This window comes from Pleurodeles waltl, chromosome 5 (assembly GCF_031143425.1).
Source record: "Pleurodeles waltl isolate 20211129_DDA chromosome 5, aPleWal1.hap1.20221129, whole genome shotgun sequence".
NCBI classification, from domain to species: Eukaryota; Metazoa; Chordata; class Amphibia; order Caudata; family Salamandridae; genus Pleurodeles; species Pleurodeles waltl.
Window position 1 is genome coordinate 920,411,959 of NC_090444.1, and position 26,291 is coordinate 920,438,249.

Sequence of the window (26,291 nt, forward strand, 5' to 3'; positions counted from 1 at the left end):
CTACATTGGCAATGTGGGGTCCTTAGACCCTTCGTGTGAAGGCAGTTGCAGGTGGGGCTTGCTGATGGCCTATTGAGGTACACCGAATCCCTCTATTGTGTTATTGTCTAGGAGTAGTTTACAAAGTCTGTCAGCTACACCCAGTCATGTGACCAAGACAGGTTGTAGGCCCAAAGGGCTAGGGACAGGAAAATGACAACTTTCTAAAAGTGGCTACAGAATGAAGAATACAACTTTAGTATTAAAAATGGTTTATCTTTACAATTTAATAGATACCAAACGTGACATAGCTACCAGCTCACATGTTAGTCAATACAGCTTATTAAATGTAGTAAAGAATCCCCAACGCTATCCTTTGGCAGGGGTAGGCTTTGCAGTAGTGAATAATGAATTTAGGAGTTTTTCATCACTACCAGGACATGTAAGCTTAAATTTGCATGTCCAACCTTATCATTACACAGCACCCAGCCCTATGGGCTACCAAAGACCTACCTTAATAGTGACCTATATGTAAACCTTAATGGTGACCTGTATGTAATAAAAGGGGGGTTTACGGCTTAACAAAGGGGTTTTAATGCACACTTGACATAGCAGATTAAAACTGCACTCAGGATGCAGTGGGAGGCAGGCCTGGGACATGTTTTAAGGTGGGTGGCTTGAGGGGGTGGCACAATAAGCACTGCATGTCCACTAATAGCATTTAATGTACAAGACCTGGATATATGGTATACCACTCTTGAAGGGACTTACAAATAAATTAAAAATGCAACATTTGTTTTAAGCCAAATTAACCATGTTTTGGGGAGAGAGCACAGGCGTTTTAGTACTGGTTAGTAGTGGTTAAGTGCACCGAGTCCAAAGGCCAACAAAAACGAATTCAGCAAAAGGTGGGGGGGTAAAAGGGAAAATGTTTGGGGGTGTCCCTGCAGAGAGGGTCAGGTCCAACAGTGTTCATTTGCCTTCTAGCTGACCCTGGTTTCCCGCAAGTGGACTCTACATCTGTGGGTCCGTCCTAGGTGCTGCAAGTTTCTTTATTTTACCCAGCAGTAAAAGGTTCTGCTGGTGCACCCAAAGCGTATCCCATTGTTAGACCAAGAGAGTGAGTTCTTAGTCGTGATATGAGTAGTTGCTGAGGCGCCGCACAGCCCAAACAGTCTAGCATCTTAAAACAGGCCTTTGTGAGTTACCCCTAGCTTTCCCTTGGCAGTTCTCCATTAGCAGCAAAGCTTTCTTCAAGTAAAATTGTGTTTCATTCTTTAGCAATAACAGCAAACTAAAATACAATTGAGAAATAAACAAGATAAAATTCTAAAAACAATTTACTTAAAAGGGGAAAAACTTTAATGCATACCACACAAATATGAAGTAAATCTGATTTACGGATCAACAGATAATTGAATAAAAATCGGAGTGCCTTTTTTAAATCACAGTTTATGACAGTAAAATATAAAAAACACACTGAGATGACGGTGTTTCTAGAAAAACAATCAATTTTGGCGGCAATGCGTATGCTTTGCATTGAAACAAAGCAATGCAACCCCACTCCAGTTTATTAAAATAATTGTTCTCCGAAAACTTAGGCTTTTAAAACAGTTTTATCTGCAGCCATCAGATGGCTTTGTTTAGAAAAGCAGTGCACTAAAAAATATTTCTTGCGATTTCTCATTCAACAAGACTGATAAAATTCAAACAACTATTCATTGCAGTTTGACCCCTTACTTGTATTTATAAAGGTATAAATAGTTGACAGTAATTCTTTCTGGGAGAACCAACTTAAAGAAAGTAAACTTTCATTTGGGTCTGGCTTGGACCAGTCTTTGATAGTTAATTTTATGGGCCTTATTGCTAATGTGAAGGAAGCTAATGATTTAACTTGAGGAAGTCTGGACCTGTTTATTGCTTATGACTACAGTCCTGTTTTTGCTCATAGACACTCCTTTGCGTGTCAGCAAAACCTTTTGATCCGTCCACTCCCTGTGAGGAGGGGACACAAATGTAACACTGTTGGTCCTTGTCCTCCAAACCAAGATGGTGGATTCTGAAGGGAGGGTGATCACTTCAGCTCTGGACACCTTAGGGGTGATCCCACCTGGAGTGGTCACTCCATCCTGTTGTACCTAATTTTCCCACCAAACTAGCTGCCAAAAATGGGACTTTGTCTGGGCATCTCCACTAGCTGGAATACTCTGGGGCACTGTAACAGGAGGCCTGAGCCTCTGAGGCTCACCGCTAAGTGTTACAGTTCCTACAGGGAGGAGGTTTGAAGCACCTCTACCCAGAGCAGACTTGTTTTCTGGCCTCAGAGAGCACAAAGGCTCTCCCTCACCCCATGAGGCCAGAAACCTGTCTGTTAGTGGCAGGCTGGCGCAGACTGGTCAGTTTTGCACTAAAGGGTTGCTTAAAAATAGGGGGGCCTCTCTAAGATGCCGTCTGGGTGCATTTTAGAATAAATCCAAAACTGGCATCAGTGTGGGATTATTGTGCTGAGAAGTTTGATACCAAACTTCCTAGACCTCAGTGAAGCCATTGTGGGTCTAGAGGTTCGTAATGACCAACTCCCAGCACATGTACTCAATATGGCCACACTGCATGTACCATACCTAAGAATAGACTTAGACACTGTAGGGGCATATTGTCATGCAGCTATGCCCTTACCTGTGGTATAGTGGACCCTGCCTTAGGGCTGTGAGGCCTGCTAAAGGGGTGACTTACCTATGCCACAGACAGTGGTTTGTGGACATGGCACCCTGAGAGGGATGCCATGTCGACTATAACTTTTTCTCCCCATCAACACACAAAAGCTGCAATGGCAGTGTGCATGTGTTTGGGGAGGGGTCCCTTAGGGCGGTACAATACATGCTGCAGCCTTTGGGGACCCTCCCTGGCCACAAAGCCCTTGGTATCATAGGTACCTTTTACAAGGGACATAGCTGTGTGCCAGGAAAGTGTGCCAATTATGCAAACAATGGTACAGTTTTGGGAAAGAACACTGGTACTAGGGCCTGGTTAGCCGTCAAGTCAGCATCAATATCAGCCAAAAAGTAAGGGGGGGGGGGGAGTAACCATGTCAAAAGGAGCACTTCGCTGCAGACATTTAACATTATTCAAAATTCCAGTTATTAAAGCATTTCTTTATCAATCTATCCTCCATTCCCACTCTGACTCATCCCAAATCCATTCTACTACTTTAATCTCCTAAATAACTCTGCCTAAGCTCTTCCCTCCGCTTCCACATCTAACTCCCCACACCTCACCTTAGTAAAATGACCTCCCAAACAACCCTACTAAATTCGCCCTCATTTATCTCACCCTGCTACTATGTTCTCCCTAACCCTTTCCACAGACTCTTCCCTCCTCCATCCTCCTTTACTCATCCCAAGCCTAAATCCTATTACCATATACTCCCAAATGACACTTCTGGATTGTTTCCTCCTCCACCTCTCCATTACTCCACTAACTAACAAACTCTCATATCGCGGCTCAAATTAACTCATAATAATACTAAAACTGTACTTATATTTCCCAATACTAATCCATCACTAATTCTTGTTGGGTTCCGGAGTAGCTTGCTACTCGCCGAAAAGCGCTTTGACGCCTCGTCAGGGGTAGTAAGCACTATATAAATACTGTTGCAAATACAATACAGTATTACTACATATGAATGATGACAGAGCTGTGTTTATACTTTATATTTTATTATCGGTCCTCTTATTTAGTTCTTCTTCACTTATTTCTGAAAAAATGTTTTGTCTGTGGGCAGGTCGATCTGCAGACCAGAATCATTTTCTCGATATGACCATTTCTATGATGCTGGGCTGCGTTGTTTGTATGGTTGAAATGCCTCGGCGAGAAGATGGTCCTCGGTGATCTGAACTTGAGAAGGACAGCGTAGATTGGTTAGTACAAGCTTTGAGTCACAAACTCACTCTTGCTGCACAGTTCTGGTTTACTGAATCTGGGCAACAGTATTTTTGTGGCCAGCGCATTTTGTAGGTCTCTTTAAAACATCTTTTTTTTGGGCTGCTCTTTGTTTGTTTTCAGGCCACAAAATTTGCTAAAGCAGATCATGAAGTCCTGGGTAGTCTGCAAAATATCTAAACTCAGGGAACGGCCAAAACACCTGCCTCAGTATTACGTAGGAGGAACGAGGCCTTTTGTATCTTCTTTTAAAAGACTGCCAGTGAAAGCAAGTGAGGGATAGCTAACTTCCATTCCTTTTTTTAAAGCAGCCCCTAACCTTTTAAATTAGTATGATCTCCCTAACCCTTTCCACAGATCCTTCCCTCCTCCATCTCTCCCTTACTCATCCCAAGCCTCATTCTATTACTATAAACTCCCAATTAACACTTCTGGATTCTTCCCTCCTCTATCCCTCCATTACTCTAGTCAATCCAACTAACAAACTCAAATATCCTCTGCTCATATTAACTCATAATGATATTAGTACTGTACTCATGTTTCCCTATACTAATCCACCACTAATTCCTTTTGGGTTCTGGAGTAGCGCGCTACTCGCCGAAAAGCGATTCAATGCCTTGTCAGGGGTAGTAAGCTCTATATAAATACAATTACAATTACATGATAAGCTTTCAAATTGATTGTTAGTGATTGGTGATGGGGAAGCATGCAGATGTCTGCTGCTTATTCTCCCCAATGCTACCAACTACCAATAACAATGTGGATGCTGTCACTCTTGGAGAGCCTCTACTTGCATATACCTTACCACCTCCGATTGTAACAGATCAATGGTTTGTGACTGCAACTGCAGTCGCACTGCAATGACACATAACAAAGCAAATTACAAAGGAATGGGACACTCATTACACATCTCCTTTGTGATTCCTTATAAGTTGCAAAGTGCACTTTATAGGTCAGAAATACGTTTTCCTTGATATAGAATATTTCTATGCCCGCTTCCTGTATTAGCCACTTTCCCCATGTTGCCACCATGGGTTGTGAGAAGAACAAGAAAACATGGAAAACAATCATATAAATATTCAAAGGAGTTAGAAAATTAATTTTAATGTATAATTCTAAATATTTGATGCTTGATTGAAAAGAAGACAAAAAATAGTTACTTGCAAGCAAAACAAGTAATTTTGGGCTTGGCTACAGACTGATTTAGTTGTCTGCCCCATAGCGTGTGTGATGATAAACACAGGTCTGTGCAGTCGTGTCTTGCAACAGCGGGAAGGGGCGGGGTGGCACGTGCATGGGGGGTGTAAATAAAAAATAAAATAAAAAATAAATAAAATAAAAAACATTTACCTCCTCCACCGCCGCGCTGCCCCAATCCGCCTTCCAGTTCCATCTTTTGAGTTCTGCTCTATGTGCCAGAAAAGTAGCTGCCTTCAGTGTGCTAGGTGCCCTTTTTTAAGAAAAAAACGTTTTTTTTTTCTTTTTTTATACTCTCAACTTTTTTTCTTTTGTCAGCGCCTGGTAGCTCTCCAGATACTGGCCCTTGTATTGTCCCTTTTAGTGCACAGCATCTCACTTAGACACTGTTAGTGGTGTCTATCTTTAAATGGGATTTAAAATCATTCCATGACGGACATTCATGCATGCTCATATATGTGAATGTACAGCGCCATCTTGTACTAATTTTTATTACACTTTCTAACAAAATCCATTGCAAAATAGTCTCCTATGTGTATGCATGCATGTGCATATATGCACATGCATCAGCAACAAATCTTTGAATGTTTTTAGTAAAGTATAACAAAAAACATTCAAAAGTGGCTGCCTCTCAATCAGCATGTGTGTAATGCACAAGCAGCCGTCTTGTAATGATTTTGTCATAGCTTTAACAAAAACAATTCCATCATGGCGTCCATGTGGATTCAAACATGCGCACGCATGTTTATCTTTGAATAGTTTTTGAGACAGTGTAATAAAACTATTACAAGATGCCCACCTATGCACCCATTTTCATCCACTAGCACAGGTAGCCATCTTCAAATACTTTTGTTTTTTTATAATTTAGCATTAATGTACCATTCCAAGATGCCAAGCATATTGATTTCTAGGAATGGTAAGCTTATAAGAACAGCAAAGGAAACGAGAATTGGCAAAACCAACACCTGGCAACCAAGGCCAAACCAGTCAGCTTTGCCGATATTGGTTTGATTTCATCGATCCCTTTCCGACATTGCTTGTGAATGCGATTCATGTTTTAGCTCAGGCCGAAAAAGAATATCCTTCTTTCCGGCCTAGAGCCATATCATGGATGCAGTTGGTTTATGAGTCTGCCGGTGGGCGCTTTCCTTGTAGAGTACTTCACTGTTAAATGTCTTTTCACTGCAATATGTGGCCAATGTTTTTACTGATATGTTACTTACAGCAAAGTATGAGAGCAGAGCTAGCCACCATTCCCAGAAGGGAAAATGAGCACAGAAGTATTATGCGAATGTAAGTGATCTTTCACACATTCCCTTCAATTACCATCTGCCTTTTGTGTAATATTTTGCTTTGCCACCTTTTGATTGCAGAACACATTTCCTCGTGGAGAAATTGTTTAGTTTTTTTAAAGTGCAAATTCACTTTTGCATCATATTTACTGATGCATAAATGCAGATCAATTAAATTTAAATATGCTACTTACCATCTGTGCATACAAGTGCTCCTTAATCAAGCGTGTCTTGATGCTTAGATTTTAGAGGAAACTTTACCCTGATATGTGGGATTGCCGGTCCATCTTTCCCATATAATTGCAATTCTCACCTTTCAGTTTCTGACTGCTGACCTCTCCCTTTGAGTAATTCACTTTGCTGACATCTACAGCAGATACCAGTCTTATGACAGTTCAAGAAGCATGCTGGAATCCCATCTATATCATCGTGTATTTTGCCAGCTGAGGCCTGGGATGACTTGATGCTCATTCGCCATCTGTGACCACAGGTACTGATTCCCAAAGACGTTTTTAATGCTATTGGCTCCAGGACCCTAAAGGATTTCATAAATCCATGTCCTCTACTGGCCAGCATATAATGTTGTTCCCAAGTGATCCTTACCAGTCTGCTGCCCACTTGTTATTTTAAAGGCATTTATGCAATGGCTTACCTTCAACCTCTCTGAATTTAGTGCACTAGTGATTTAGTGAAATCACATTTGCATGATGAGAAATCAAACATGGAGCCACTCTCTGAATTAAACAAATAGCATGGGAAATATTTACTTTAGAAGATAGTTAATCCACTATTGTGAACTAGGACTGTATAGACTGTTTTGTCAGGATCACAAACTCTAAACGAATCAGGGGTCCCCTTCTTTAGTTTTAACGGTATGTCTCATGATTACAAGGTCCTCTCCATAAGAATCATAAGCTTGGTTACTGTCACCCAGCAACAATGCAAGTTTACCTCGGACAATACAGTAATTTGGTTTTATTTTAATCCCAGATGTAGTGTTACATTGAAAAACACCAAATTAATTAATCATTTTTAAGCATGATGTGGGATAAAAAGTACCAAGTAAAAATAAAAAGCACACCTCAGTATTCAAGGCTCTCCACCCTGCCTCAGATGTCAACTTTGAGCTGTGGCGCATTTCTTAGTTGAATTAAAAAAAAGTGCTCCCCTGAGTGTGTTGGAACTATCGCACCTGCTCTATCATCAACAAGATTAGGGTATTTCTTATCTTTTTGTGTTGAGAGTTCGTTTTGTGACAGTCCTTTTTCCCCTGTATTTCAACAACAGATTTAAGAAGAATCACCGCTGGTTTCCTGGGCATGGCAGCCGCTGTCCTCCTCTGTGGGTGCATTGTTGCAGCAGTCAGCTTCTTCTGGGAAGAAAGCCTCACCCAACACGTCGCAGGGCTTCTTTTCCTTATGACAGGTACGTCATCATTTAAGCTGCTGGCTGTGTGTGGACTAATGTGTTTTAGTTTGCTGTAATTTCGAACAGTGTGTTAAATTCCACTCGTGACAGAATACGCCTTCATTTTTTTTTCTGTATTCAGCATTGTATATACTATTGCTGTGCGTGCAAATCATATCATATTTGCTATGATTGTTAATTTAGAGGCTACACTGGAGAATTTGGACGCCCTTGCAATAAAAATACACTTCAGAGGCCTTACTATATAAACAGTTCTGTGTCTGTAGTAATTCAATGTGTCAGCACTAAAATGTGCAGCACTTAATATTAGCACAATAGGCAACATATTAGGCATTTTGGATTGATAGTGTTTTTAAAATAATTCAACTTAAAACATTCTGGCCGTTTTTATGGACAATGTTTAACGTTTCCAGACACAGAAGTGTTAATGTGATGTGGCCAGTACCGACTGAAAATCCAGTTTCGTAAACACAAAATTGTCATCATTATAAAGGATATAGATAACATGACAACCATTAATGGATTGGATATGCATAAACGTGAACATATTAAATACCCCTTTGCCAATGAATATAGTTATAAAGGTATAAATGTTAAGTGTATTTGTAACCCACAGTCCCCCTCGAGGGTATCCTGGTGCTGAGCAGGTGTGTGTCTGATCCCACCTATGGTAGATTGATTAATGGAAAAGCCAAGTCTTTAGCTTCTTGTTACAAAATCAGTAGTAGAAAGTGAAAATGTTCTGTCTTACTGTCACATTACCTTGTTCATTGCACATGCCACTGATAGGCCCAGCTCTTCCTCCAGCAAATGGTGATTGTATAAATAAAAAAAGGTGTTTCTTGAGTTAATCTTCTGCAGTGTAAACTTGGAAAAGCATAATCCTTGTCCCGTGGACGCAATATTCTTCACTGGTTTACCAGGACATTAATTAATATGTATGTATATCATACTTCTTAAAATGTATTTCTTTTTCTTATTTGTGTTTATGTGGTCTGAAAAACCTAATACAATTAAATTTGAATTTGATTAAAATATGAGATAAATGGTTTCAACGATAGGCCAAGAACAGCCACATCTACTCCAGAGTTTCAGAATTGTGGACGTAAATGAAACTTATTCATATAGTAATTATCTTGAACATCTGTTATGGATTCGGGCCTCTTGTACCTAAGCATGGAAATCGATGATATAGTTTGCACGGTGATAATATGTTGGAATGCATGTGTATAGCAACACTCTTAAAACACAGTTTTAATATTAAACACAAATATTCCTAGAACTGGAGTCATGCCCTTAGCTGGCATTTAGAGAAATCGTTTTCAAAAGCCCACGTTCATCCTCTGTTGAGACATTAATATTTTACATAAAAAACATAGAAATTCACTGAAAAAGAAACAAAGGTTACAGGAACATTATAGTAAGGAAATAGAATTTTAAAAAACATAGGAATTCACTTAAAAAACAAAGGTTACAGGGATGTTATAGTTTATAGGTTCTGAATTTACTCGCACAGAACCATTGAAGTTCAGCAGTCATAGTTATTTCAAGTAAATATAACTCTTTGCCTAAGGTAACTATAACTTGTGCCCTCACCATGCACTGCTAATTACCCCAGATATTACAGCACTTATGACAAGTTTTATAACATCGATAAAAATATCAATGAGACATTAGCAGTCAAATTATTGAAGAAAAAACTGCATGGCTGCACAAGTTGTAGTTACCTTAGCCCGCAAGTTGCAGTTACTTTAAATAACTCTAACTATAACTCCTGAATTTCTGTGGCTTTGTGTGAGTAAATTCAGAACCTAACTATAACGTCCCTGTAACCTTTGATTTTTTACAGTATATATACGTATATATCTGTAATATATAGTGCATCAAAATTTAGATCACTCATTTCCAAGAGTTGTAGTTTATGCAATAAATGCCCAGGCAAGGCTAATACAAATTAAACAGGACACAATGCCACTTCCAGGTAGGGAATAGTTCTTATATCAGTAGTTGATGCACCCACACTTGTAGCTGGGCCACACTCCTTCCTTTTGCACATTACCTGGCGATGTTCGCTGTGTTACAGTAACTTTCAGAAAGAGCTCAAAACATTGTTATCTTGTGAACCGCTGCTTTCAGCATGGTTATTAAATGTGGTAATGTTAATGAAACACCATACCCACTCATTAAGACTGAAGTTCCAGAAATAGAGTAGAAGAATATATGTATTCAAGGCAAGGCACCAGCAATGTTTGTTGAATACAATTGAAGCAATTAAGTACTGCTTTGGTAGCTTTAAGTCTCACATTTAGACATTGGGAATCAACTTAAGGTAATTACACAGCAATATACACACAGGTTAATTGAAGGTATCATCAATGTTAAATAAACAAAAAAGCCAGTATTGAAGAATTGAGTTTTAATTGACCTTGATTGGCTTTAAGATCACCGCCCATGAAGGACTGCATCTATAAAGTAGTTAAGTTTAAACTGCTATGCCTCACCTGACTCACAATCCTCAAATACAAGCCCAGCCCCAGCAACCTGTCTTAACCCCCAAAATCACACATCTTACCACAACCCTAACTGCCCTTACCCACATACTCTTCCTGTATCCTCATACAGTCATTGTCCCATTTATCTGGCAATGCACAGCCATTTATCCAGCCATGCAAACTTTCCCTTTGATCTGGGGACTCTGTTTTACACTCATCCACTTTCCCCTTTATTCATCAAACAATTAAATCAGTCACACATCCACCAACTCAGCCATTAACACAACCTCACACATAAGCTGGCCTGTCAGCTGGGAAGCACTGTCATCTATACATCATCCAGATCTCCTAGGTTTGTTAGCGCTCATTTGTGAGAAAATTAGAGGACCTGATTACGACCTTAGCGGATGGGATACTCTGTCACAAACGTGATGGATATCCCGTCCACCAGTTTATGAATTCCATAGAATATAATGGGACTTGTAATATGGGAGACAGGATATCAGTCACGTTTGTGACAGAGTATCCCATCCACAAAGGTCGTAATCAGGCCCAGAATCGTGAAAGTTGCTCATTAGCATATAAAAGCACAATCTGCAGATGTCAGCCTAGGATTGCTGTAATTAGGCATTTAAAAAGATGAAAGATTTTGTAGAAATCCTCGTTTGCTAAAATATCCTTATAATGTACGGCAGGGTGTACTTTATCCCTTGTATCATACCTAACTATCACATCACTTTTACCTTTGGGTTCTTTCAATTACTTTTTCAGCGTAACATAATATTTTATTACCATACACAAAGCTAACCCTTTGCCTTTGCACAGCAGAGGGGTTAGCTGCAAGCTGACAGCCCCTGCTGCACACCTCCATAGGCCCAGTGCAGCCAAACCCTCCCATTTCCCCGTAGGCAGCCAGACCAGCGAAGCAGCAAAATCTGCCCAACCAACAGCATATACAGCAGGTTGGAAAAAGCAGATCTATCATCTTTCTCCAAAAATCACCAATAATTTTGATCAACTGTACATTTCAATAATACATGTAATTCAATGTTCATTAAACACGTCTGTGACTCTTTCTTTAGACTTAGCTTTAGTTGGAAAATGGTTTATTGGTAAAGGCAGGTAAACACCTACACTTAGCAATAGGCTTCTAAGCTCCACTTAGGTCCAGTTAGGTCTCAATAAATTAAACCCAGCTCAACCCTTGGTAACTTGGCAGTGAGCAACAAGGCTTAATTTAGGAGACAAATGTGTAAAGCATTTAAAAATCACAAAACAGTAAATAAGTAAAAAACAAAACTTAATAAAAATCCAACACCAATTTATAAAAATAGATTATATTATTATCTTTAAAATTACACCAAAACAATTAAAATCAGATAAGGGTAACCGGAGATATGAATTTTTAAAGAATTACTGTTTTCTAGAGCATAGAAACGAAAGGCGGCAATCTGGTCATCTGATCGCATCTCGACCGGGGCAAAGTCAAAGTTTAAGACCGACTGCAATGGAGCCCTGCTCGGCTACAGCCCGTGGGAGGCCTCGGTCAAAAGTTTACTTTCGGGTGTAGTCATTTTCTTGGAGATTTGTTTCAGCAGGACCAAGTCGCAGTCCAATCCAACCTCCTGGAACTCTTCCTCGGTTATGCATCGAGGGAGCCCTCGGTAGAAATTTCTACCTTCGGACTTAGTCGTTTTTTTTTCCAGGTGCAGGCCAGTGGTCAAGCAGGGCAGTCCTTCTTCTCCTGTAGTTCTTCCTGGTAGGGATCTGAGGTGTGGGTGCAGGTCTGCCATTTTTATCCTTGCTCCTGGGTGAAAAACAGGGGGGGGGGGGTCCCAGTTCTCCAATCAGATGAAGGGCCCTTCCCCCTGTAATGACCAGTTCCTGGAAAGTGTGGCAAAAACCAATCCCAGGGAGCAATATCCCTCAAAAATCCATCATGGCTGAAACTGATTTTTGGAGGTTACATCTGGCTGAGCCCAACCACTGGTGTGGCTAAAAATCCTAAACACACCCCTCTCCTGCCCTCTCCCAAGCTAATCAGGAGGGCACCTAATTTTCTGGGTTTGCAGGATGTGAGGGAGGAGCTGGGCTACTCCCAATGCCCTTCCCTGCCTTTGAAGACAAGTTTGGCAGCCCTCCCCCTTCCTGATTCTCCATCTACTGAGGGGAGTTATCACACCTCATCAAGGCAGCCTGGCCAGGCTATCAGAGGCTAGCCAATCAGAGCAGAGCACTACAGGGCTGAAGTTGGTAACTTTTTAGGTAAAGTTTAAAACTCTTTACCTGAACAAGTTATATTAAAGCCAACAATTGTAAGTTGTGGGATTTACTATATCAATTAATTTGATACCAAACTTGAGGTATCTGACACTCAAAGGTACTTTAGAAATTAAAATAAAGTCTCCCCATTCTCGCCTATGGAGGCCATTCACTACAATGAGAGGAAAACAAATTTGGCTGTTTTACCTCACCAGGGCTTATAAAACTATTTTTATAAGGTCCCTTCCTATGGGTACATGGCACCCAACCCTAGGGGCGCATAGGGCACACCTTAGGGGTGATTTATATGTAAAAATAGGGTAGTTCAAGACTTTGGAAGTACTTTTAATTCCAAAGTCAAATTTGCCTATAACTTTAGTTTAAAAGCAGCTAGCAAGACAGGCCTGCGTTTAAAATGACACTGGGCACCTCAGCAGTGCACTACTTATGCTGGGGACCCTAAATCTACATGCCCTACCATATACTAGGGACTTATAGGTAGGTTGACATAGCCAATTATTATTAACCTAATTTGCATACTGTTTTTACACAGATCACGAGCCCTGAGACTGGTTAGCAGTACCCAGGGCACAATTAAAAGTCAGGAAAACACCAGCAAAAAATGAAAAATGGGGGCAAAAAGTTAGGGGGGCCTCTGCAGTTAACCCTGTTTTCTCACAGCTTTAAATATTACATTTTTATGGGTGAAAATAATCAGACATATTTTTATTTTTTTAAAGTCTCTAAATCTTTCTTTTCACAGAGTGTTGCCCAAAAATGCAATTATAATAATAGGCTGCAGAACTCTCTGTAGCGCCCGACAGCACTAAAAATAAATTATGTTCTACAAAAATAAAAAATATGTAAATAGTCCTTGCTGGGCAAGCGGCTCCGGCGCGCAATTATTATTCAATTTTTGTGTGTTTTTTTCTCTTCATTTTTCTGGTTGTCCTTGTTTCATCCAGACACCCGCTGCTATAAGGGGCTGAAGGAGGTGCACTAGGGCCTCCGTGGCCCCGCCGGCTTCCTGCAAGCACCTGGCTGCATAGGAGCTGGTATTTTTTTATGGGTGCCTTGGTGCCCAACCCGGGCACCCTAGACAATTACTTTTGTTGGGGGTTACAGAGGGAACTCCAGGGGCCCCAACAGGACCCTGCTCCTGCAGAAGCTGGCTTTATCTTTTTATGGTGTGCCTTGGTGCCCACCAAGGGCACGCCACAGCTATTCCCTCATTTGGGGCCACATGGGGAGGCCATCCGCACCCTCCAGCCTGCTGGATTCCTGATTGCATCCATTGTGGGTGCAGTGGAATTGTGCACTGCTACCCCCCTGCGCGAGCAGTTTTTTTACCCAGGCTTAGGCCCATATTTATACTTTTTGACGCAAACCAGCGCCAGTGTTGGTTTGCGTCATAAAATGTACCGCCGGCTAATGCCATTTCAACGCACCAGGCGGGTGCCTTATTTATGGATTGACATTAGAGTAAAATAAAATGACTCTAACCGGGCAACGCGAGCATAGGGAAGAATGGGGGTTGTGCATCAAAAAATGGTGCAAGTTATGTTAGAGTCATAAATCATGGCTCTAACTGGACTTGCGCCATTTTTTAACGCACAACCCCCATTGAAATTACTCCTGTCTTAGGAAAGACAGGAACCATGCCCCCCTGCCCAATGGCCATGCCCAGGGGACTTCTGTCCCCTGGGCATGGCCATTGGGCACAGTGGCATGTAGAGGGGCCTAAGTTAGGCCCCCCTATGCCACTTAAAAAAAAAGAAAATACTTACCTCTGCTTACCTGTGCTTACCTGGGATGGGTCCCCCCATCTATGGGTGTCCTCCAGGGGTGGGTGAGGGTGGCAGGGGGTGTCCCTGAGGGCAGGGAAGGGCACCTGTGGACTGCTTCTATGGTTAAAAATGCTCCCACTGAGTGGGTGCACACTTTGGTTCCCCTGTCCACACTTTTGCATGCAGGAATAAAAATAAATTCTGCTCCCGTCCGGCGGGAGCAATGCTGTCCCTGGAGCACCCAGGATAGTTGCATGTGGGAAACCAGCTGGGGCGGCGAGGGCCATGGCCCCCAACTTGCTGTTTTGGTGGGATGGTAATAAAATATTACTTTGCACTAAAAAAAAAAACTAGAAATTCAATGAAAAAATCACATGTTAAAGTGATGTTATAGTTATTTAAAGCAGTTCAGTCACAACATATCATTTTAAAAATTGAAATTCAGCAGTTATAGTAATCTTAAGCAACTATAACTCGTGCCCTATGGTAACTATAGCTCATACTCTCCACTGGTAATTACCTCACATATTACATCATTCATTACATCTATATGATATAATGGATAATATGACCGCAACATTTGCAATGACACTTTTGATGATAAAACTGTGCATGACAGGAACGCAAGTTACCTTAGGGCATGAGTTATAGTTACTTGCGATACCTAGAACTGGTGAATTTCAGTTTTTTTTATTTTAATTTTAAAATGTTACTTTGCTACTGAAATGTTCACCTAAATATAACATTCACTGCAGCTTCGCGTTCGCAGTTGTTGCAGAGTCTTGGCATGAATGGGCCTGTTTACGAAGAGGTCAAATCTTCAGGATTCCACCTTCTTGTACAGGAGAAGAAGATCAAATAATGCCAGCCAATGGTCCAGGACCTGGGAAGGCACCTGTTGGGCACCAGGAACTCACTTCTGAGGAGGTCAAGACATTTCCAGTGCAGCAGTTCAGCTGGGCCATTGCAGGGAGGCCTCTGGAGGTTGTTGTGCCCCTGTAGCTCAGAAGTGAGGTCGGCAAGCTGTCCCTTAGTTTTTCAGATATCCTGGAATGAAGGAAGCATGCCCTGTCTTCCTTTTTGGAAAGAAGAGCAGTCCTCAGTGGCAGGGTAGACCTCTGGGGCTCAAGGAAGTCCTCAAGCACCAAGGCACTCCTCTGGTAGCAGCATGGAAGTCATCTGGGGATCAAGACAGGCCTCAAGGAGCAGAGCAATCCACAAATCAATGAGTGTACTGATGAGTGGCTAAAGAGAGCCTATATTTACACCTAGTGCTAGCCTTTGAAGTGATGGGTGTTCCCTATACCACCCCTACATCTGGTTCTGAAAAGTTGTTCCTTTCCCCTGTCATGGTTCCATGTAGTCTGGGATGAGATAAAGGCTGGTGTCAGATTTCTTTGTGTGTGTTATAAGCAAGGTCTTTGAAGTGTAAGTGGGGCAGGGCACAGCTCTGCTCCAGCCATCCATGTGGCATAGCATAACCTGCCTACACCCAATCCCCTTTGCCTCACTGTCTGACAGGAATACACAAACCCCAACAGCAGAGCCATTCACAGTCATGTGACCCAGGACACTGGCAGAGGCCCAAAAAAACGGTTAGGGCTGGAAAAAGCCAACTTGCTAAAAGTGTCATTAGGTTGAGCGTAAGCGTACAACCTCTGGTATACTTTTAAGTATACTTCTTCTGTGGGTTTCCAGCTATTTCATTTGTTAGTTTCAGTATCATTTTAAAATCCTTGCTTGCTAGTGGTCTGTCATGCCTCTTGGTCCTGCCTTCTTCTGTGTGGGAGCATGGACCAACTACTATATAATTACGCTTTGCCCTGTTTATCTAGTCTGTAGGGGACATTTTTACTTTGTTTTATACTGCTGTCCAGGGAAGCGTTCCTTTTCATTTGCAGAGCATTCTTGTTCTGAGTTTACCTGTAAACATGGCAATAAATCAGGCTGTTATCTTGGTCACATTTGCTCTCTGTGGGCTCTCTGCACCCTATCTCAGCTGCCTGGCTCCCACCCTTCCTTGGCTTGGATTTTCTTTACCAACTCTACCAGAGCTCTGCAATCCTTAGAGACAGTGCCCACTTCTGCTCCATACTGGGATCCCACTTGCAGCTCCATCAGTGCACCTCAGTTCACACACTCCAAGCCATCAGCCTTGCCAGTGCCAGGAACTCCACACATGCTGTCTGCCGGGGCACCTCAGTTCTTCCGGTCAGTACACTCTGTTTCTCCAGTTCTAGGACCTCGGTTGCAGCTCAATCATTGCACCTTAGTTCACAACCTCCAAGCCTCCGAGCCGTACCCGTGCCAGAACCCCACACAGGCTGTCTGCCAGAGGACCTCAGTTCTTACAGTCAGTACACTCTGCTGTTCCAGTACTGGGACCTCGGTCAAACTCCATCAGTGCACCTCTGTTCACACACTCCAAGCCCCTCAGCCATGCCAGAACCCCACACACACTGTCTGCCAGAGCACCTCAGTTCTTACCGTCATTACACTCTTATGTTCCAGCAATGGAACCTTGGGCGCGGCTTCATATATGCACCTTAGTTCTACCCTGGCGAGGTCACTTCCTTTTCTATACTGGGACCCTGCTCACATACAGTTCCATTACAGCAGCTCAATTCTAATATTCAGTCTCACTGCCAAGCCAATACTGGACCCAAAGGAGCAACACACAGCTCAGCCAGTGCAACTCAAGTCTAACATCCAACACCACTGTTGATGGGAACCACCACAGCTCCGCCAGAATCCATCAATTCTAATATTAAGTGCACATTTCTTTTCAGTACTAAGGTTCACACACACACTCTTAAGTACTCCTCACTAGTGTAGTTCAGAGGCAATGCCACTTCCATGCTGGTCCCCACTCGCAGCTTCATCAGTGCACCTCAAGGCTAGGACTCGACAATACTAGTATGCCAATACTAGGTTCCACACATAGCTCCATTAACATACCTCACTTCTGACCTCGTGTGCCTTTTACTATTCCAGTACTTCTTCCCACATACAAGTCTGTCAGTGCACCTCAACCCTAACCTGCAGCGCCCCATTTTTGCAATACAAGGAGTGACACATCACTCCATTTCCTCACCTGCTGCCTTTCTGTTATACCAGCACTGAGCCGGGACACAGCTCTGTCTATACACCCAATCCTGATCTGAAGCACCCCAATATTGCTGTGTTGGGGGTTGTTAGAAATTGGGTTTTTGGTTGGCAGTCAGGTTGCCCTCTGTCCAAGCAAGAACCCTCACTCTAGTCAGGGTAAGTCACACACAATCCAAAATCAGCCTGTGCTCACCCTACGGTAGCTTGGCACGAGCAGTCAGGCTTAACTTAGAAGGCAATGTGTAAAGCATTTGTGCAATAAATCATACAACAACATAGCATAACACCACAAAAATACACCACACAGTGTTTAGAAAAATATATAATATTTATCTGGGTATCTTCAGGTCAAAACGATCAAAGTTGCAATATGAATTTGTAAAGATATCACTGAAAAGTGATATAAAGTGTCTTAAGTCTTTAGAAAGCAAACAAAGTCTCTTTCAAACACAAAGTACCTGGTTTCTGGTGGAAAATCTCCTCAGAGGGCCACAGGAGAAGAGGTACGTGGAAAACTGGTGTGTGCGTCGATTTCTCCTCAGCACACACGACTTGCATCGTTATTTTTCCACGCGGGGAGTCGTGCGTCGTTTTCCGGCGCGCGGACAGTCTCTTTCTGTGGTTCGCGGGGAGTACCAGATGTCCCGGGTCTGTGCGTGGATTTTCCTGCTTGTTTTCCGGCTGCGCGTCGTTCTGCGGGGCTGCGCGTCGAAGTTTCGATCTCACGGCAGGCGTCGCGTCGATTTCTCCTGGGGATTCGGGCGGCGTTGTCCTTGCGAGGCCGTGCGTCAAAGTTTTGTTCTCACGGCAGGCGTTGCGTCGATTTCTCCTGGGAAGTCGGGCGGCGTTGTCCTTGCGAGGCCGTGCGTCAAAGTTTCGATCTCACGGCAGGCGTCGCGTCGATCAGCGTCGGTGTGCGGCGTTTTTCTTGCCACGGAACAAGCTGTGCGTCGAAAATTTTGGCGCACGGAGCGTCCAAGAGGAAGAGAGAAGTCTTTTTGGTCCTGAGACTTCAGGGAACAGGAGGCAAGCTCTATCCAAGCCCTTGGAGAGCACTTTTACAGCCAGACAAGAGTTCAGCAAGGCAGCAGGCCAACAGCAAAGCAGCAGTCCTTTGTAGAAAAGCAGACAGGTGAGTCCTTTGAGCAGCCAGGCAGTTCAGCAAGGCAGCAGGCCAACAGCAAGGCAGCAGTCCTTTGTAGAAAAGCAGACATGTGAGTCCTTTGAGCAGCCAGGCAGTTCTTCTTGGCAGGATGTAGTTTCTGGTTCAGGTTTCTTCTCCAGCAAGTGTCTGATGAGGTAGGGCAGAGGCCCTGTTTTATACTAAGTTGTGCCTTTGAAGTGGGGGTGACTTCAAAGAGTGTCTAAGAAATGCACCAAGCCCCCTTTCAGTTCAATCCTGTCTGCCAGAGTCCCAGTAGGGGGTGTGGCAGTCCTTTGTGTGAGGGCAGGCCCTCCACCCTCCCAGCCCAGGAAGACCCATTCAAAATGCAGATGTATGCAAGTGAGGCTGAGTACCCTGTGTTTGGGGTGTGTCTGAGTGAATGCACAAGGAGCTGTCAACTAAACCTAGCCAGACGTGGATTGAAGGGCACAACAAGATTTTAGTGCAAAGAAATGCTCACTTTCTAAAAGTGGCATTTCTAGAATAGTAATATTAAATCCGACTTCACCAGTCAGCAGGACTTTATATTACCATTCTGGCCATACTAAATATGACCTTCCTGCTCCTTTCAGATCAGCAGCTGCCACTTCAACAGTGTATGAGGGCAGCCCCAATGTTAGCCTATGAAGGGAGCAGGCCTCACAGTAGTGTAAAAACGAATTTAGGAGTTTTACACTACCAGGACATATAACTACACAGGTACATGTCCTGCCTTTTACCTACCCAGCACCCTGCTCTAGGGGTTACCTAGGGCACACATTAGGGATGACTTATATGTAGAAAAAGGGGAGTTCTAGGCTTGGCAAGTACTTTTAAATGCCAAGTCGAAGTGGCAGTGAAACTGCACACACAGGCCTTGCAATGGCAGGCCTGAGCCAGGGTTAAGGGGCTACTGAGGTGGGTGGCACAACCAGTGCTGCAGGCCCACTAGTAGCATTTAATCTACCTGCCCTAGGCACATGTAGTGCACTCTACCAGGGACTTACAAGTAAATTAAATAGTCAATCATGGATAAACCAATCAGTAGTACAATTTACCCAGAGAGCATATGCACTTTAGCACTGGTTAGCAGCGGTAAAGTGCCCAGAGGTCAAAAGCCAACAACAACAGGTCAGAAAAAATAGGAGGAAGGAGGCAAAAAGTTTGGGGATGTCCCTGTCAAAAAGCCAGGTCCAACATGACCCCCGACCAGCCTAAAGCCAGGGGAGAACAATCACTATCCTGATGTACTTCCCTGTTTGAGGCGACAGAACAAGGACCCAGGCCCACAACAGCAGGGGCATGCTCCAGTTCTTCGCCTTCCTGACTCCAATTGGATCCCTCTGTCCATACTCTCAGGGCCCACTAAGCCAACCCATGGGGAACCTTTCTCCTTACCTGCCGATCCCATCTGTGCAGCACCTAACCTTACTTTGCTCACAGATGTATCCCAGGAGCAGGATAGTACCACCATGACCAACACAGTGGTGTTGCCCACTCTACCCCCGGGGTGTGACACTTGTCCCCTCCCCAGGGATAACTCTGTCCACCCGGACAGCAAGCCACAGTGATTACTGACAGCTGCCAGGGATGAGAGCCAGGCCCCAGGCCTCTCAAAGCTCTCCCACCACTGTGGCTGTGGAGAGTGGGGGGCGGTAGCCCCAGGTGCTGGGCACCCTTTAACCACTCTCCCTTCCACCAGGTCAGGGATGACAGCCTGAACCTGGTCCTCCCCTCTGGGGCTCTGTACCCTCTCTCCTGGAGCGGTACCCCCAGAGTCCAACATGGTCAGGGTGCTTACAGAAGTCGCCCTGTACCATTCCTCCACCAGTGCAGGGCTGTTAACCTGCAACTGGCCCTCCAACCTGGGGTCTGTACCTTCAGGTTGGACTAGGGCCCGGGGTGAGGCTTCCCTCCCCCTGCCCATCCTTCTGGGGTCCAGCACCCTCCCACTAGGAGTGGCCTCCTCAGAAGACAACATGGTAGGGGCACTGTTATCAGTAGCCCCTCCCTCCAGGTCCGGGGGGACACCCTGAACCTGGTCTTCCAGCCCAGGGTCTGTACCCTCAGACTGGATCACTGCCTGGCAAACCAGGACTTTCTGGGAGGCACACCTACCCCCCACCAGGTCAGAGTTTAACCTCTGCACCTGACCATTCAACTCAGAGTCACCACTCTGAAGTTGAACAATTGCCTGGCACGCCAGGACTTACTGGAGGGCACACTGACCCTCCACCAGGTCAGAGTTTAACCTCTGAACTTGGCCATCCAACTCAGAGTCACCACCCTGAAGTTGAACAATTGCCTGGCACGCCAGGACTTCCTGGAGGGCACACTGACCCTCCACCAGGTCAGAGTTTAACCTCTGAACCTGGTTCTTCAACCTAGGGTCACCACCCTGAGGTTGGGCAACTGCCTGGCACACCAGGACTTTCTGGGAGGCACACCTACCTCCCACCAGGTCAGAGGTTAACCTCTGAACCTGGTTCTCCAACCCAGGGTCACCACCCTGAGGTTGAACAATTGCCTGGTACGCCAGGACTTTCTGGGGGGCACACCTACCCCCCACCAGGTCAGAGTTTAACCTCTGAACCTGGTTATCCAACCCAGAGTCAGCACCCTGAGGTTGGACAACTGCCTGGTACACCAGGACTTTCTGGGGGAAACACCTACCCCCCAACAGGTCAGAGTTTATCCCCTGAACCTGGTTAGCCAACCCAGAGTCACCACCCTGAGGTTGAACCATTGCCTGGCAGGCCAGGACTTCCAGGGAGGCACACCTACCTCCCACCAGGTCAGAGTTTAACCTCTGAGCCTGGTTCCCCAACCCAGGGTCACCACCCTGAGGTTGGGCAATTGCCTGGCACGCCAGGACTTTCTGGGGGGCACACCTACCCCCCACCAGGTCAGAGTTTAACCTCTGAACCTGGTCATCCAACCCAGAGTCAACACCCTGAGGTTGGACAATTGCCTGGCACAGCAGGACTTCTTGGGAGGCACATCTACCTCCCACCAGGTCAGAGTTTAACCTCTGAACCTGGGTATCCAACCCAGAGTCACCACCCTGAGGTTGAATCTTTGCCTGGCATGCCAGGACTTCCTGGGGGGCACTCTCACCCCCCACAAGGGACACACCGTCCCCAAGGGCCACACAAGAGTCTGGTTGGCGCAGGTCTCCCGACCTCTGCCCATCCGGCAGAGTCTGGGTTTCCCCCAAACCAGAAACGGTTTCACCTGGGTCATTCCTGGGGGGCTCTGCTCTCAGAGCTGTCCCCTGACTCTCAAGGTCCTCCACTGGGGTCTGCAACCCCCTCTCAACCCTATGTCTGGACTTCTGCACCCCCTCACTAGGAGGGGTACTGCCAGACACCAGAACTGTTGGGATGCTGGCTACAGTCACCCCCCCAAGTTCTTCTGACACTGCGGGGCTTCCCTCAAAAGGTGGCCCTACGGTACAGGCTAGGCTTCCCTCCTGGTGTTCCCTCATGGAACCCTCTAGGACCTGGGACCTACCTGGGACACTACAATCCTTTCCCACCTCACTCGGCTGGGAACCACCTAGACCACTCCCTTCAGGAGCACCCCCAAATGCCTCTTCAGACTCTCTGGTACTCACCCAGAAGTCTGCCTCCATTGTAAGTTCCCTGGGGTCAGAGAACTCACACTCCACCTGGTGTTGGCGTAGCTCTGGAAAATAAGGACCAGACATATGCTCTCCAGAAATTACATCATTCTGCCCTTCACATGTATTAACCACAGTACCCTTCACCCAACCACCCAGTAACTCAACCTTGGAAAAGCACTCTACCTCACCCTCCTGAGACTGGTGAGACAGTATCTGTCTGTCCCTGACACTCAACCCATACTCTTCTGGGATGTCTCTACACTCTATATCCAGGACGTCCACCAGTGGGGAACCCTTTTCTCTGTCACTCTCTGCTAGAGTCAGTAAAGTGTCCCTCCCCCCAGTAGGAATATGACTCCCTGTGCCAGTTCTCCAATCCTTCTCAGGGACCCTGTGCATAACGGGAACTACCTCATACCCTTGAACCACCTGGGGTGTGTCAACTCCCTTCTTCAAGTTGGGCACCACATCTCTGGGCTTGTGCCCTTCTTCAGCAGTACTAGATGCAAGATTTTTGCTGCCACCATCTGAACTGGACTCAGCCCTTCCGGACTCCAGTTTCAGCTCTTTACAGCTCAGCTCTTGAGCTGCAATCTTTTCTTCTTCCAGGGCTAAGAGTCTTTTTGCCTCAACCCTTGCAAGATACTCCTCTAATTGTTGCTCCTGTCGCCTTTGACCTCGGAGCCATTCATCTATCTCTGGGTCTCTTTCCTCATCTGAGTAGTCTTCCTCCTCATGTGAGCAGTCTTCCTCCTCATGTGCGTAGTCCTCCTCCTCCTCTGAGGGGTACTTAGTCATTTGGTTTCTTGCTGCCTCTCTCTCTGCCCATCTTTCCTCCCCCCAGACTATGGCCCTCATTCTGACCCTGGCGGTCTTTGACCGCCAGGGCGGAGGACCGCGGGAGCACCGCCGACAGGCCGGCGGTGCTCCAATGGGGATTCCGACCGCGGCGGTAAAGCCGCGGTCGGACCGGCACCACTGGCGGGCTCCCGCCAGTGTACCGCCACCCCATTGAATCCTCCACGGCGGCGCAGCTTGCTGCACCGCCGCGGGGATTCCGACCCCCCCTACCGCCGTCCAGATCCCGGCGGTCCGACCGCTGGGATCCGGATGGCGGTAGGGGGGGTCGCGGGGCCCCTGGGGGCCCCTGCAGTGCCCATGCCACTGGCATGGGCATTGCAGGGGCCCCCGTAAGAGGGCCCCTACATGTATTTCACTGTCTGCTGCGCAGACAGTGAAATACGCGACGGGTGCAACTGCACCCGTCGCACAGCTTCCACTCCGCCGGCTCGATTCCGAGCCGGCTTCATCGTGGAAGCCCCTTTCCCGCTGGGCTGGCGGGCGGTCTGAAGGCGACCGCCCGCCAGCCCAGCGGGAAAGTCAGAATTACCGCCGCGGTCTTTCGACCGCGGAACGGTAATCTGACGGCGGGACTTTGGCGGGCGGCCTCCGCCGCCCGCCAAGGTCAGAATGAGGGCCTATGTAGTTATGTAGCATCTCCGCCTTAGTAGATCTCCTTGCTACAGGAAGGCCCCATTTTCTGCAAAGCTTCCTTAGGTCAGCCTTAGTGAGGTGGTCAGTACGAACAAAGAATGAGTAGGTAAGCAATCCCATTCTGATAAGATTTTACCAGCAAAAACCAAAATCCAAAGTCCAAAATATCAATAGTATATCCAGGAGGACATCAGAGAATCAAAAGCCAAAAAAGATGAAAAATCAAGTTGACCTTCAACTGTGGGTAGGTAGTGAAATACTTAGCTACTGTATGTCACTGCACAAACACAAGTCCTATCCTCACCGCTGATCACCAATGTTAGAAATGGGGTTTTTGGTTGGCAGTCAGGTTGTCCTCTGTCCAAGCAAGAACCCTCACTCTAGTCAGGGTAAGTCACACACAATCCAAAATCAGCCTGTGCTCACCCTCCGGTAGCTTGGCACGAGCAGTCAGGCTTAACTTAGAAGGCAATGTGTAAAGCATTTGTGCAATAAATCATACAACACCATAGCATAACACCACAAAAATACACCACACAGTGTTTAGAAAAATATATAATATTTATCTGGGTATCTTCAGGTCAAAACGATCAAAGTTGCAATATGAATTTGTAAAGATATCACTGAAAAGTGATATAAAGGGGGTTATTCCAACTTTGGAGGAAGTGGTAATCCGTCCCAAAAGTGACGGTAAAGTGACGGATATACCACCAGCCGTATTACGAGTCCATTATATCCTATGGAACTCGTAATACGGCTGGTGGTAAATCCGTCACATTTGGGACGGATTACCACCTCCTCCAAAGTTGGAATAACCCCCAAAGTGTCTTAAGTCTTTAGAAAGCAAACAAAGGGGGTTATTCTAACTTTGGAGGAGGTGTTAATCCGTCCCAAAAGTGACGGAAAAGTGACGGATTTACCACCAGCCGTATTACGAGTCCATTATATCCTATGGAACTCGTAATACGGCTGGTGGTATATCCGTCACTTTACCGTCACTTTTGGGACGGATTAACACTCCTCCAAAGTTAGAATAACCCCCAAAGTCTCTTTCAAACACAAAGTACCTGGTTTCTGGTGGAAAATCTCCTCAGAGGGCCACAGGAGAAGAGGTACGTGGAAAACTGGTGTGTGCGTCGATTTCTCCTCAGCACACACGGACTTGCGTCGTTATTTTTCCACGCGGGGAGTCATGCGTTGTTTTCCGGCGCGCGGACAGTCTCTTTCTGTGGTTCGCGGGGAGTACCAGATGTCCCGGGTCTGTGCGTGGATTTTCCTGCTTGTTTTCCGGCTGCGCGTCGTTCTGCGGGGCTGCGCGTCGAAGTTTTGATCTCACGGCAGGCGTCGCGTCGATTTCTCCTGGGAAGTCGGGCGGCGTTGTCCTTGCGAGGCCGTGCGTCAAAGTTTCGATCTCACAGCAGGCGTCGCGTCGATTTCTCCCGGGAAGTCAGGCGGCGTTGTCCTTGTGAGGCCGTGCGTCAAAGTTTTGGTCGTCCCGAAGGTGTCGCGTCGATCAGCGTCGGTGTGCGGCGTTTTTCTTGCCGCGGAACAAGCTGTGCGTCGAAAATTTTGGCGCACGGAGCGTCCTAGAGGAAGAGAGAAGTCTTTTTGGTCCTGAGACTTCAGGGAACAGGAGGCAAGCTCTATCCAAGCCCTTGGAGAGCACTTTTACAGCCAGACAAGAGTTCAGCAAGGCAGCAGGCCAACAGCAAGGCAGCAGTCCTTTGTAGAAAAGCAGACAGGTGAGTCCTTTGAGCAGCCAGGCAGTTCAGCAAGGCAGCAGGCCAACAGCAAGGCAGCAGTCCTTTGTAGAAAAGCAGACAGGTGAGTCCTTTGAGCAGCCAGGCAGTTCTTCTTGGCAGGATGTAGTTTCTGGTTCAGGTTTCTTCTCCAGCAAGTGTCTGATGAGGTAGGGCAGAGGCCCTGTTTTATACTAAGTTGTGCCTTTGAAGTGGGGGTGACTTCAAAGAGTGTCTAAGAAATGCACCAAGCCCCCTTTCAGTTCAATCCTGTCTGCCAGAGTCCCAGTAGGGGGTGTGGCAGTCCTTTGTGTGAGGGCAGGCCCTCCACCCTCCCAGCCCAGGAAGACCCATTCAAAATGCAGATGTATGCAAGTGAGGCTGAGTACCCTGTGTTTGGGGTGTGTCTGAGTGAATGCACAAGGAGCTGTCAACTAAACCTAGCCAGACGTGGATTGAAGGGCACAACAAGATTTTAGTGCAAAGAAATGCTCACTTTCTAAAAGTGGCATTTCTAGAATAGTAATATTAAATCCGACTTCACCAGTCAGCAGGACTTTATATTACCATTCTGGCCATACTAAATATGACCTTCCTGCTCCTTTCAGATCAGCAGCTGCCACTTCAACAGTGTATGAGGGCAGCCCCAATGTTAGCCTATGAAGGGAGCAGGCCTCACAGTAGTGTAAAAACGAATTTAGGAGTTTTACACTACCAGGACATATAACTACACAGGTACATGTCCTGCCTTTTACCTACCCAGCACCCTGCTCTAGGGGTTACCTAGGGCACACATTAGGGATGA

General features: G+C 45.7%; 1 protein-coding gene across 1 annotated transcript in view; it reads left to right on the top strand.

The window, feature by feature from the left end:
• Positions 1–26,291, top strand: part of TMEM178A (transmembrane protein 178A) — a 413,629-nt gene that overhangs the window by 330,375 nt on the left and 56,963 nt on the right. Inside the window, exon 3 of the mRNA XM_069235049.1 lies at positions 7,695–7,832. Coding sequence (XP_069091150.1) covers positions 7,695–7,832 — 138 coding nt within the window. The remainder of the gene's footprint in view (positions 1–7,694; positions 7,833–26,291) is intronic.